Source organism: Mya arenaria, chromosome 7, assembly GCF_026914265.1.
Source record: "Mya arenaria isolate MELC-2E11 chromosome 7, ASM2691426v1".
NCBI classification, from domain to species: domain Eukaryota; kingdom Metazoa; phylum Mollusca; class Bivalvia; order Myida; family Myidae; genus Mya; species Mya arenaria.
Window position 1 is genome coordinate 39,799,644 of NC_069128.1, and position 13,576 is coordinate 39,813,219.

General features: G+C 34.0%; 1 protein-coding gene across 1 annotated transcript; it reads right to left on the reverse strand.

Annotated features, from left to right (window-relative positions):
- Nucleotides 1-2: 2 nt before the first annotated feature.
- Nucleotides 3-9,863, reverse strand: LOC128240627 (retinol-binding protein 4-like). The gene is made up of 4 exons (XM_052957333.1): nt 9,601-9,863; nt 2,189-2,311; nt 1,032-1,191; nt 3-563 (listed from the first exon to the last, which is right to left on the reverse strand). The coding sequence occupies exons 1-4, from the start codon at nt 9,734-9,736 to the stop codon at nt 350-352; spliced, it is 633 nt and encodes a 210-aa protein (XP_052813293.1). The 5' UTR covers nt 9,737-9,863; the 3' UTR covers nt 3-349.
- Between the last annotated feature and the right edge of the window lie 3,713 nt (nt 9,864-13,576).

Genomic DNA, 13,576 nt, shown 5'->3' on the forward strand with positions numbered 1-13,576 from the left:
GGTGTTGTTTGTTTATGTTATTACAAAAAATGTTCATACAATGTATAATGATATAATATTGCATGATGGTGCTGTATGCATATTCCTATATATAATTTGACTGAAGAAACCGAAACAATATGATAATGTAAATCTTTCCCATTCTCTAGCATTTCAATAATTGTGCTACAGTATTTGTAATCGCATGTGACATTGGAATGAATGACAATTTTTTAACAATAATAGCACATTGAATTAAAGAGTAGTTGATTAAAGCATTCATGTCGGATCAAATCAATGTCCTAGAATATTATGCTATAACAAAACTATGTTTGTAGCTGCGTGTATAGGCTGAAGTAATCCACAACCATTATAATCCATCTTTTTCTTGACAGTACCCATAATGCTTCACTGGAGTAAGGTCACTGATGTCTACGCATGCGCTAGCAAGCGCCTGTTCCACCTCGCCGAGCTTCTGTTTAGACAGAGGCTTGGTACTCCTCGTGGTCACAAAGGCGTATGTTTTGTCGGAATCACATTTGCCATTTTGTAGCTCCTTCCAACACGAATAGAACACGGCATAGCTGAAGCATAAAGAACAATGACATTTCACAGTAAAACACGGCATAGCTGGTGCAATAAGAACACTTCTTTTTTAAATCTATTTTTCTGAATCGTATAGTAATAAACTTCAACATATGTTCATAAATCAATGGTAACGTGAGGGACAAATAGGACAACTTGTACAGTGACAGTGAAAACATTAATACAAAATAGAATCGAGGTCCTATTCCATGTGCCGTTATTACGTCGGCAAGAGCTATTGTTTTTTGAAAATCGTGTTTAAATTCAGAAGGATAAAGGTCAAACAAACAAAGAACATTCACAGTGCCAAAAGATCTAATGCCATCAAGTATTGCAACCTTTTACATATCTTTTTTTTGGTACTTGACTTTTCTCCTAAACATTCTCATCACTTGCAAGAATACAAAAACCTTCCGTTACATCATTGTAAAACATCTGTGTAAAATATGCCTTTACGAACAACTTACTTCTTGTAATCAGTCTTAAGAACCCATGCAGGTTTCATGCCAATCTTGCGCCCGATACTGGTGTCAAAATACATGGTCATTTTCTCAGGGGCCTTTTCATCCTTGACCGCAGCATTGCCTTTGCCCTTTGGACACCAGCCGCCGTAAAACTTCGACCCCGCTGGAAGACATATTTAAGACAATGAGAAGTTGGTGGGTATAAATGAGATATAAATTTGGTTTAATTAGTGTAGCAAATAAAAGGTGCATAACCCGGACGACACTAAATACGTATGCTGGAGGGCATAGCGAACTGATATCTTTCAAAAACGAACTTTTAAGTCTGAAGGGATTGCTGGTATTATTAAAACATTTTTTTCAAGGTAATACATAAACCTTTTGATTATTCATGATTAAGTTACCCTTTTATTCCGAAATGCAGAAAAAATACATACCAAAAGTTGAAAATAACTTAGTTTTAGTGTGGAGCGAACCAACGCCGGAACAATCAAGAAAAAATATGATTACTGACAACAAAACTGCTCGCCCACGAGCTAGACATTACTTGAGGGATAATTTAACCGTTGATCCTTTTTTTGTTTAAAATGGTTACTAACACTGACAATATTTGAGCATAAATCAACATTTGTTGGAGGGTTCCAGCCGTCAATATCTTAGTTTAACAATCCTTTATTTCGTCAGTTTAACAATCCTTTATTTCGTCTTGAAAAAGAGCATTTTACAATATATGAGGGAGTCTCTTAAAAAGAAGAAAAAACGGTAAGCAATAATGAGAACATCTAAATTGATAAAAAAGCCTAAAATATCTAATGGGCCGAGATCTTAAAAGCATCGTTAGAAAAAAATATTTTAAATGAAGTGAATAAAATTTGTAATTGATGTATTTCTTGATTTTCTCTTTTTAAAGGCTGTTTTTTATTTAAGTTTTAATATTTTAACTGCAGAATACACATTGAACAAAACACTTTAGAAAAAAGGTAGCCTAATGTTACTTAGTACATTTAAAGAAGATGAACAATTTTAACCCTAGATGCTTCTGTAATTTGGTTCCTGCCGGTTCGATGAGCAAACCTTCATAATAAAAAAAGCCTTTAATACTATAATAATTTTATATATAATATAATCGTTACTATGTAGTTAACTTGATTAGAGCAAACCTGCTTTTAAATCAAATCCGCCAGCGATGTTAGACTTGAAATGAATCCGTCCATCGTAAATTTCTGTGAAGTACGAAAGGATCGAGTCTTTTATCCCGGTTTTGTGACTGGCATACCACAGTCCTGCAATGAAAAACATTCTTGAAGGGAGATCACACAATTTACATCCCATGCATGAAACATCTCTGACAGTAGTGAGACGTTCAAGATTTTCAAAATCTATCAATAATGATTATTGTAGGACAAGAAATATAATTTCACTGTGGTCAATATACGAGGCGGCTTTTACACGGTCACCCTTATTGCTAGCTGTAACAACAAGAAAGAAAGGTTTCTCCTTCGATTTTTTTTTGTATTGATTTATTTTATGATCCCTCGAGGTTAATGACTATAATGTTAAGATGCTTGGAAATAGAAAACTGCTAAGTTGGTGCTACAAGGTTACAACTTATTGATTAATGTTCTTGAAAAATGCCCATTCTAACGTATTATGTATTTACCAATCATCCATTTCCTTTCAAATCAGTTCAGTTCCTGATTTAAGCAATTAAAAAGTTTTTAATGTTTCTCGTTATAGAAATTCCCTTTTTTGAATTAAGAACCATTGGCATTGGACTAGATTCCAAGCATTGCAACTACATGTACTATTGCTTTACATAAGTCATACCGTAACCACACAATACATTACTTATCATCATCCTTAAATATTGAGAGTGCATCCTGGACCACATCAGGACACTTGACCTATAGTAAGATGTTTATAGTGTTACACTTATCATTACTGATAATTAACAGTCTCAATTAAACCAAGATTGTTATTTTCACATTTTACATGTATTGTTCGCGTCAGAAAGAGCTTTTCTGCATTGGCAGTATGAAAATGTTCATAATCTGAATTTTTTTACCTTATATTTTATATATAGATAACACAAGTTACTTAATCATTAGATTTAGTATATCCATTAAAACATTTAAACATTAAACGATATTGGGAATTACTATTAGACTAGTAATGAATTGCAATTGAAAAATACTGTCAGATAATACATTTAGTACTCTTGGGTATAAGTCTCAGACTGAACATTAAATGCTATTGGGAATTAATCTCAGACTGAACATTTAATGCTATTGGGAATTACTCTCAGATTAAACATTTAATGCTATTGGGAATTACTCTCAGACTAAACATTAAATGCTATTGGGAATTACTCTCAGACTAAACATTTAATGCTATTGGGAATTACTCTCAGACAGAACATTTAATGCTATTGGGAATTACTCTCAGACAGAACATTTAATGCTATTGGAAATTTCTCTCAGACTAAACATTTAATGCTATTGGGAATTACTCTCAGACTAAACATTTAATGCTATTGGGAATTACTCTCAGACTAAACATTTAATGCTATTGGGAATTACTCTCAGACAGAACATTTAATGCTATTGGGAATTACTCTCAGACAGAACATTTAATGCTATTGGGAATTACTCTCAGACTAAACATTTAATGCTATTGGGAATTACTCTCAGACTAAACATTTAATGCTATTGGGAATTACTCTCAGACAGAACATTTAATGCTATTGGGAATTACTCTCAGACAGAACATTTAATGCTATTGGGAATTACTCTCAGACAGAAAATTTAATGCTATTGGGAATTTCTCTCAGACTGAACATTTAATGCTATTGGGAATTTCTCTCAGACTAAACATTTAATGCTATTGGAAATTACTCTCAGACTAAACATTAAAAGCTCTTTGGAATTACCCTCAGACTTAACATTTAATGCTATTGGGAATTACTCTCAGACTTAAAATTTAATGCTATTGGGAATTAATCTCAGACTGAACTTTAATGCTATTGGGAATTACTCTCAGACTGAACTTTAATGCTATTGGGAATTACTCTCAGACTAAACATTTAATGCTATTGGGAATTACTCTCAGACTAAACATTTAATGCTATTGGGAATTACTCTCAGACTGAACTTTAATGCTATTGGGAATTACTCTCAGACTGAACTTTAATGCTATTGGGAATTACTCTCAGACTAAACATTTAATGCTATTGGGAATTACTCTCAGACTAAACATTTAATGCTATTGGGAATTACTCTCAGACTGAACTTTAATGCTATTGGGAATTACTCTCAGACTAAACATTTAATGCTATTGGGAATTACTCTCAGACTAAACATTTAATGCTATTGGGAATTACTCTCAGACTGAACATTTGATGCTATTGGGAATTACTCTCAGACTGAACATTTAATGCTATTGGGAATTACTCTCAGACTAAACATTTAATGCTTTTGGGAATTACTCTCAGACTGAACATTAAAAGCCATTGGGAATTACTCTCAGACTGAACATTTAATGCTATTGGGAATTACTCTCAGACTAAACATTTGATGGTATTGGGAATTACTCTCAGACTAAACATTTAATGCTTTTGGGAATTACTCTCAGACTAAACATTAAATGCTATTGGGAATTACTATCAGACTGAACATTTGATGCTATTGGGAATTACTCTCAGACTTAACATTTAATGCTATTGGGAATTACTCTCAGACTTAACATTTAATGCTATTGGGAATTACTCTCAGACTGAACATTTAATGCTATTGGGAATTACTCTCAGACTGAAAATTTAATGCTATTGGGAATTACTCTCAGACTTAACATTTAATGCTATTGGGAATTACCCTCAGACTTAACATTTAAAGCTATTGGGAATTACTCTCAGACTTAACATTTAAAGCTATTGGGAATTACCCTCAGACTCTCAGACTTAACATTTAAAGCTATTGGGAATTACTCTCAGACTTAACATTTAATGCTATTGGGAATTACCCTCAGACTTAACATTTAAAGCTTTTGGGAATTACTCTCAGACTGAACATTTAAAGCTATTGGGAATTACTCTCAGACTGAACATTTAATGCTATTGGGAATTACTCTCAGACTTAACATTTAATGCTATTGGGAATTACCCTCAGACTTAACATTTAAAGCTATTGGGAATTACTCTCAGACTGAACATTTAAAGCTATTGGAAATTACTCTCAGACTTAACATTTAAAGCTATTGGGAATTACCCTCAGACTTAACATTTAAAGCTATTGGGAATTACTCTCAGACTAAACATTTAATGCTATTGGGAATTACTCTCAGACTAAACATTTAATGCTATTGGGAATTACTCTCAGACTGAACATTTAATGCTTTTGGGAATTACTCTCAGACTGAACATTAAAAGCCATTGGGAATTACTCTCAGACTGAACATTTAATGCTATTGGGAATTACTCTCAGACTAAACATTTAATGCTATTGGGAATTACTCTCAGACTAAACATTTAATGCTATTGGGAATTACTCTCAGACTAAACATTAAATGCTATTGGGAATTACTATCAGACTGAACATTTGATGCTATTGGGAATTACTCTCAGACTTAACATTTAATGCTTTTGGGAATTACTCTCAGACTAAACATTTAATGCTATTGGGAATTACTATCAGACTGAACATTTGATGCTATTGGGAATTACTCTCAGACTTAACATTTAATGCTATTGGGTATTTCTCTCAGACTAAACATTTAATGCTATTGGGAATTACTCTCAGACAGAACATTTAATGCTATTGGGAATTACTCTCAGACTAAACATTTAATGCTATTGGGAATTACTCTCAGACTTAACATTTAATGCTATTGGGAATTACTCTCAGACTTAACATTTAATGCTATTGGGAATTACTCTCAGACTGAACATTTAATGCTATTGGGAATTACTCTCAGACTGAACATTTAAAGCTATTGGGAATTACTCTCAGACTTAACATTTAATGCTATTGGGAATTACCCTCAGACTTAACATTTAAAGCTATTGGGAATTACTCTCAGACTTAACATTTAAAGCTATTGGGAATTACCCTCAGACTCTCAGACTGAACATTTAAAGCTATTGGGAATTACTCTCAGACTTAACATTTAATGCTATTGGGAATTACCCTCAGACTTAACATTTAAAGCTATTGGGAATTACTCTCAGACTGAACATTTAAAGCTATTGGGAATTACTCTCAGACTGAACATTTAAAGCTATTGGGAATTACTCTCAGACTTAACATTTAATGCTATTGGGAATTACCCTCAGACTTAACATTTAAAGCTTTTGGGAATTACTCTCAGACTGAACATTTAAAGCTATTGGGAATTACTCTCAGACTGAACATTTAAAGCTATTGGGAATTACTCTCAGACTTAACATTTAATGCTATTGGGAATTACCCTCAGACTTAACATTTAAAGCTTTTGGGAATTACTCTCAGACTGAACATTTAAAGCTATTGGGAATTACTCTCAGACTTAACATTTAAAGCTATTGGGAATTACCCTCAGACTTAACATTTAAAGCTATTGGGAATTACTCTCAGACTAAACATTTAAAGCTATTGGGAATTACTCTCAGACTAAACATTTAATGCTATTGGGAATTACTCTCAGACTGAACATTTAATGCTTTTGGGAATTACTCTCAGACTGAACATTAAAAGCTATTGGGAATTACTCTCAGACTGAACATTTAATGCTATTGGGAATTACTCTCAGACTAAACATTTAATGCTATTGGGAATTACTCTCAGACTAAACATTTAATGCTATTGGGAATTACTCTCAGACTAAACATTAAATGCTATTGGGAATTACTATCAGACTGAACATTTGATGCTATTGGGAATTACTCTCAGACTTAACATTTAATGCTATTGGGAATTACTCTCAGACTAAACATTTAATGCTATTGGGAATTACTATCAGACTGAACATTTGATGCTATTGGGAATTACTCTCAGACTTAACATTTAATGCTATTGGGAATTACTCTCAGACTTAACATTTAATGCTATAGGGAATTACTCTCAGACTGAACATTTAATGCTATTGGGAATTACTCTCAGACTGAAAATTTAATGCTATTGGGAATTACTCTCAGACTAAACATTTAATGCTATTGGGTATTTCTCTCAGACTAAACATTTAATGCTATTGGGAATTACTCTCAGACTTAACATTTGATGCTATTGGGAATTACTCTCAGACTTAACATTTAATGCTATTGGGAATTACTCTCAGACTAAACATTTGATGCTATTGGGAATTACTCTCAGACTAAACATTTAATGCTATTGGGAATTACTCTCAGACTAAACATTTAATGCTATTGGGAATTACTCTCAGACTAAACATTTAATGCTTTTGGGAATTACTCTCAGACAGAACATTAAATGTTATTGGGAATTACTCTCAGACTAAACATTTAATGCTATTGGGAATTACTCTCAGACTAAACATTTAATGCTATTGGGAATTACTCTCAGACAGAACATTTAATGCTGTTGGGAATTACTCTCAGACTAAACATTTAATGCTATTGGGAATTACTCTCAGACTTAACATTTAATGCTATTGGGAATTACTCTCAGACTTAACATTTAATGCTATTGGGAATTACTCTCAGACTGAACATTTAATGCTATAGGGAATTACTCTCAGACTGAACATTTAAAGCTATTGGGAATTACTCTCAGACTTAACATTTAAAGCTATTGGGAATTACTCTCAGACTTAACATTTAATGCTATTGGGAATTACCCTCAGACTTAACATTTAAAGCTATTGGGAATTACTCTCAGACTTAACATTTAAAGCTATTGGGAATTACCCTCAGACTCTCAGACTTAACATTTAAAGCTATTGGGAATTACTCTCAGACTTAACATTTAATGCTATTGGGAATTACCCTCAGACTTAACATTTAAAGCTATTGGGAATTACTCTCAGACTGAACATTTAAAGCTATTGGGAATTACTCTCAGACTGAACATTTAAAGCTATTGGGAATTACTCTCAGACTTAACATTTAATGCTATTGGGAATTACCCTCAGACTTAACATTTAAAGCTTTTGGGAATTACTCTCAGACTGAACATTTAAAGCTATTGGAAATTACTTTCAGACTTAACATTTAAAGCTATTGGGAATTACTCTCAGACTTAACATTTAAAGCTATTGGGAATTACTCTCAGACTAAACATTTAATGCTATTGGGAATTACTCTCAGACTAAACATTTAATGCTATTGGGAATTACTCTCAGACTGAACATTTAATGCTATTGGGAATTACTCTCAGACTGAACATTAAAAGCCATTGGGAATTACTCTCAGACTGAACATTTAATGCTATTGGGAATTACTCTCAGACTAAACATTTAATGCTATTGGGAATTACTCTCAGACTAAACATTTAATGCTTTTGGGAATTACTCTCAGACTAAACATTAAATGCTATTGGGAATTACTATCAGACTGAACATTTGATGCTATTGGGAATTACTCTCAGACTTAACATTTAATGCTATTGGGAATTACTCTCAGACTAAACATTTAATGCTATTGGGAATTACTCTCAGACTTAACATTTGATGCTATTGGGAATTACTCTCAGACTTAACATTTGATGGTATTGGGAATTACTCTAAAGACTAAACATTTAATGCTATTGGGAATTACTCTTCGACTTAACAATTAATGCTATTTGGAATTAGTCTCGGACAATCATTTCATGCTTTTGGGAATTGCACTCAGACATTTAATGCTGTATGCCATGAATAAACATTTAGATGGTACAAATATGTTTTAGGCTTGTAATGTAACGTTATTAATATTATACTTGTTTAATCCTACTATAAGTGACCCCCCCCCCCCCGCAAAAAAAAACAAACAGAAAACAACAACAACAAAAAAAACATGTAAAGTAATCTTAATCTAATTGCCTAATTGTCTTATTAGATCTCAGATCTTGAGTATCCTGCTGTGCAGTCTTGCAGGTTTTATAATTTAAATGGACCCTAAATGGCCCTGGGTCAATAAACAAATACACAAGAAATTGGCCCCTATTGTGACATCAGCTCAATTAGCAGAAGATGCACAGCAGGGGATTTTCATGCCAAACATTCCTTAAACTAGGCTTTTAATACACTGTAACTGGAACCAGCTTTTTTGACTGTCCAGCTACTAATCTCTTCATGTGTATTTGTTATTGGCTCAGGGTCATAGGTTGTCCGCTAAGCGCACTGGTTAGCGCACTCGCTTCTCACCAATGCGACCCAGGCTCGATTCCCAGTCTGGGCGGATGTGAGTTTGGTTAGTAGTCACCAAGCCGGACTATTGGGTTTTCTCCGGGTACTCCGGTTTCCCCCACAACACCAGACCACACTCTCGCGCAACATCGTGCCAACGAGAGTGATTAATATAAGTTGTAATAGCTTGTTTCACAATCGTTGTAAAATTAAATAAAGTTTAAACTAATCTTAGGAACCTGTACGCTCTGTTACTTACCTTCAAACCTGCTTATGTCAAAATCCTTTTGCAGTGGTATTTCCAGTAAATGACACTTTTTATCAGTGACACTTTTTGACAAAACACCGTATAAGATGCAACAAAAAATTGTGCATATGAAGTTTAAATACTTCATGTTTAGTTGTTGTTTAATGCCAACAAACTTGTCACTTTGTTATGATATAAATGTTATGATATATAACGTAAAATGAAACTTAGTTTGTCTGCATGAGATAAATACACTCACACGTATCAAATGTGAACAAAGGTTTACAAGGGATGTTCAATAGATACAAATGCCTCCTTTGGTTTGAGCTACGATAGTGAAATAATATCTTAACAAGTGTTGATAAAATATTTCTATATGGATTGTTCATATCAATGGGAATATATAAGATATATTTATTACCTTAAAATGGCATACTTCTTTTACTCAGCCACTGAAAATATTATATCTATCAGAAAATTATACAAGGCATATTATTAATGATATCATGATAAAACCAGGGTAAATGACATATTTACTCATAAAGTATTTACGTATAATAAATGTTACGATGCTACAGAGTGTTATAAGAGATCAAACCAAAACTGGTTAATGACCATGCCGTTCGTAATCAATCGAGACAAGGGTCTAACGCTCGGGATTAATCGTGAACTCAGGATTTAGAGCTTTAACTTCAGACCATTGTACAAATGATTTGCTTGGAAATTCGCAAACAACAGTAAGAAGAACATTTGTTTAACCAGTATTTATTGCAGAATATATTGAACAATGCAAATAAGCATTTGAGCTACAGAAATGCATAACATATATACAACCTAGAGAGTGGTGAAATACATAAACAGTGAGTAAATTATAGAATTGAGAATTAACCATAATTGGTTTACTGAGTCTCTCTTCTGTAAGTGTACCCTGCTTTAGGCATGAATACCCAATACCCAACCAACACGCTGGCTATTTTTCAGGATTAACGGCTGTATGGAAAAATTATGAACGCCCCTCTCTAGATAATGAGGCTGAGTACTAAGTCGTATGAACAACTCACGCCACACTACGCATACAATGGACCCACTTGATATCAGTCAGACAGGATGTGATTGATAATACAAGTCCGACTGTAGATGTCCCGTTACTCATTCACTATAAATCCATTAGGCCAAATAAAAAATAGGTGTGTTTCAGAACACTGCCAAAATAAATAGGGTAGGTAGGTCGGAATATTTTTTTAATTTTTTTTTTGATATATTGATTTCAATAACTGACTCAGACTGTAACAAAAATAAAAGTCATCAATTTTTAGGTTTATCAGCAGTTTTTAAACATGTTCCATGCTTCAAAGAAAACATTCTTTATTTGTCTGGTTAAATACTTTGACAATGATGGTTGGATTTCAACTATAAAGTTATGGTACACCACTCTGCTATTATCTAAGACTTTCCAGGAACGGTTTTACTTTTCTTTATGCACCCTTTTGCTTTCAATCACCCTCTGAAGTATGCTAACCTTCCTGTTACATAATTTCATGGAGAGTGGGACAGCAAATTTACCATATAAGCCATCCGCCAAGGAAACCTCAATGCTGTCAAGAGGACCTGGGGGTTCAGGTTTGAAGAAAAAGTAACATGCAGGTTTTGTTGCCTAAATTACACACCTAAGTCTGACATATCAATCCGAAAGTCAGTATCTGACACATTTGTATCTGACAAGAAAATATAGTTCAAGAATTGAAATATACCTGCCACACACAGGCGCGTAGGAGCTGGGGCCGCGACCGCGGCCCCAATATTCTGGCTAGTAACGGCAATGGGGCCGCGAATATTTGATACCAAATTTCCTAATAATCGTATTTTAAATAAAGCTACGCGCATATAGATCAGTAGCAGTCATACACGATATTGAATAAACAGGTCACCATGTCATAAATAAACCTGTGACCATATAGCTAATTTGCGTGTGAATGGCGTGAAAACAGTCGGTAGATTATTGAAGACAGGTAAGTGGAAGATGAGGCAATAATTATTTGTATCGTTTTTGATGTTTCAAAAACTTAAGTTGAAGAACTGAGAAAGGAAATGAGTCCCGCCACACCTGGATTTAGAATGCTGTGCCCGACTAGATGGACTGTTATGGCGGAGGGTTTGAAAACTGTCTTAGACAATTATTCAGTTCTCCAAAAATTGTGTGATACCACCTACGAGACCACAGAAGACACTGAGACCAGAGCGCGCATTGTATGTGTGTTGGTGTTAAGAGTCAGATGGCCTCATTTGACTTTATCTATGGTGTGACACATGGGTATGAACCGTTTAAGCACAATGACAACCTAAGCAGGGCTCTGACAAACACATGTCAGCTTCTGAAGGTCACGATCTTGCCCATGTGTCAGTGTCTAAATGCAATAGTGAATGAATGTTACTAAACGATAATATGTTTATATCAACTGTTTTAACCAATAAAGGTTTAGATAAAAACATGAAAATAATACCTGAACTCACTGGAAATCGAGTCTTTCAATGCTTAAAATTGAAAAAATCTCGAAGGGAGGGGACACCCCTCCCGAGCCCAACCCTTTCGCGGCCCCAATGTCAACTTCCTATCTACGCGCCTGACACAAGCACAAAATAAACGTAATTCACCTTAGAGTTTGGACACTCAAAAAATTCGGACACCCACTATTATTTTAATTTTTTTTTAATTTTGCGTACCTAATTTTCGGACACCCAAAGGACATCGATTATAACTTTTACAGTTACTAAGTCTCACAGACAAAGATTATTGATCTTTATACTTACAATGTATTTGCCTGGCTAGATTACCTAACCGTATACATCCCTGTGACAAGTTAATTAGTTACTACCTATCCTAAACGATTTATTGCCTGTTGAAAGCGAAGTGTGATATAATTAATGGAGGATTTAAGGGGTAGCCGGATTTAAGAAACAACAAGGGCAATCAAGGGATTAAGAAAACACAGACATGACATGTTTGTAAAACGATCCGCCAATAAACTTTGAAACTTGTACCGCACTTTTAATATAGACTTTATGGAGCAATAATCGTACAGTAATACTCACTGAAACATCAATAGAACACTAAAATTAAACACATTCAATGATACAGGTAACTATTTAATGTGATGAATAAAAGTTAGAAATGCAATACTTAAGTTACAATCGAAAACACCACCCAGACACATTAATCCTGCATAACAATATCCATGCTCTCCATGAGATCCTCGTGGGTACAACTGTGAGTTATGTGACGTCACACAGTGTGACTGTTTGATCTGAAGACGACAGAAGGTGTTTATTCATTTCAATGCATGTATAAAATGGTGTTGAATGGGATTTTAATTAACTTTGTGAATGAGTTACTCTTATAGGCGTTATAACCATTGATAACTACGGATAAATTAATAAGTGGTCAAATGCAGACTTAAAGAAGAAAGGCAGGTTTAACATAGATGTAAATAAAATGTAAAAATGGTTATTTTCTATGAATTCGGACAGCGAAAAATATTTTTTTAAGGTGTCCGAACTCTAAGGTGAATTACGGTAAATACAATCAGAAATCCAACTCTAATATTGTCAACTTTTCGTATACATTTCGTAACAAATGCTTTTCGTACCCAAAAATAACATTTTTTTTTTCAGGAAAAAAATAGGTTAGGGTCGGCGGGAAAAAATAGGGTCGGTCGGGTAACCTGAAACGGACCTAATTTTTTATTTGGCCTTATCAACGTGCCCTGATTGAATTGTGTACATTCATGATTATTATAAATACTTTAAGCAATCCAATATTAAATTGATTTCAATTCTGGAAGAAACTTGTGTCCTCACCTCAACTCAATATCTCAGCTTCAACTTTTTATTCATATCATGGCATTTAGTTTGCATTTGATAACAACAGGTTCAAACAATTATGAAACTGTCAATGGCAACGAATATGAAATCAGAATTAAATATGTATACA

What these genes read in the sequence shown, in the direction of transcription:
- LOC128240627 (XM_052957333.1), bottom strand. Translation starts at nt 9,736, where the DNA reads ATGAAGTATTTAAACTTCATATGCACAATTTTTTGTTGCATCTTATAC. An exon ending in CGGATTTGATTTAAAAGCAG is followed by an intron (nt 1,192 to 2,188) that starts GTTTGCTCTAAT and finishes TATGTCTTCCAG; the next exon opens with CGGGGTCGAAGTTTTACGGC. An exon ending in CTTAAGACTGATTACAAGAA is followed by an intron (nt 564 to 1,031) that starts GTAAGTTGTTCG and finishes TTTATGCTTCAG; the next exon opens with CTATGCCGTGTTCTATTCGT.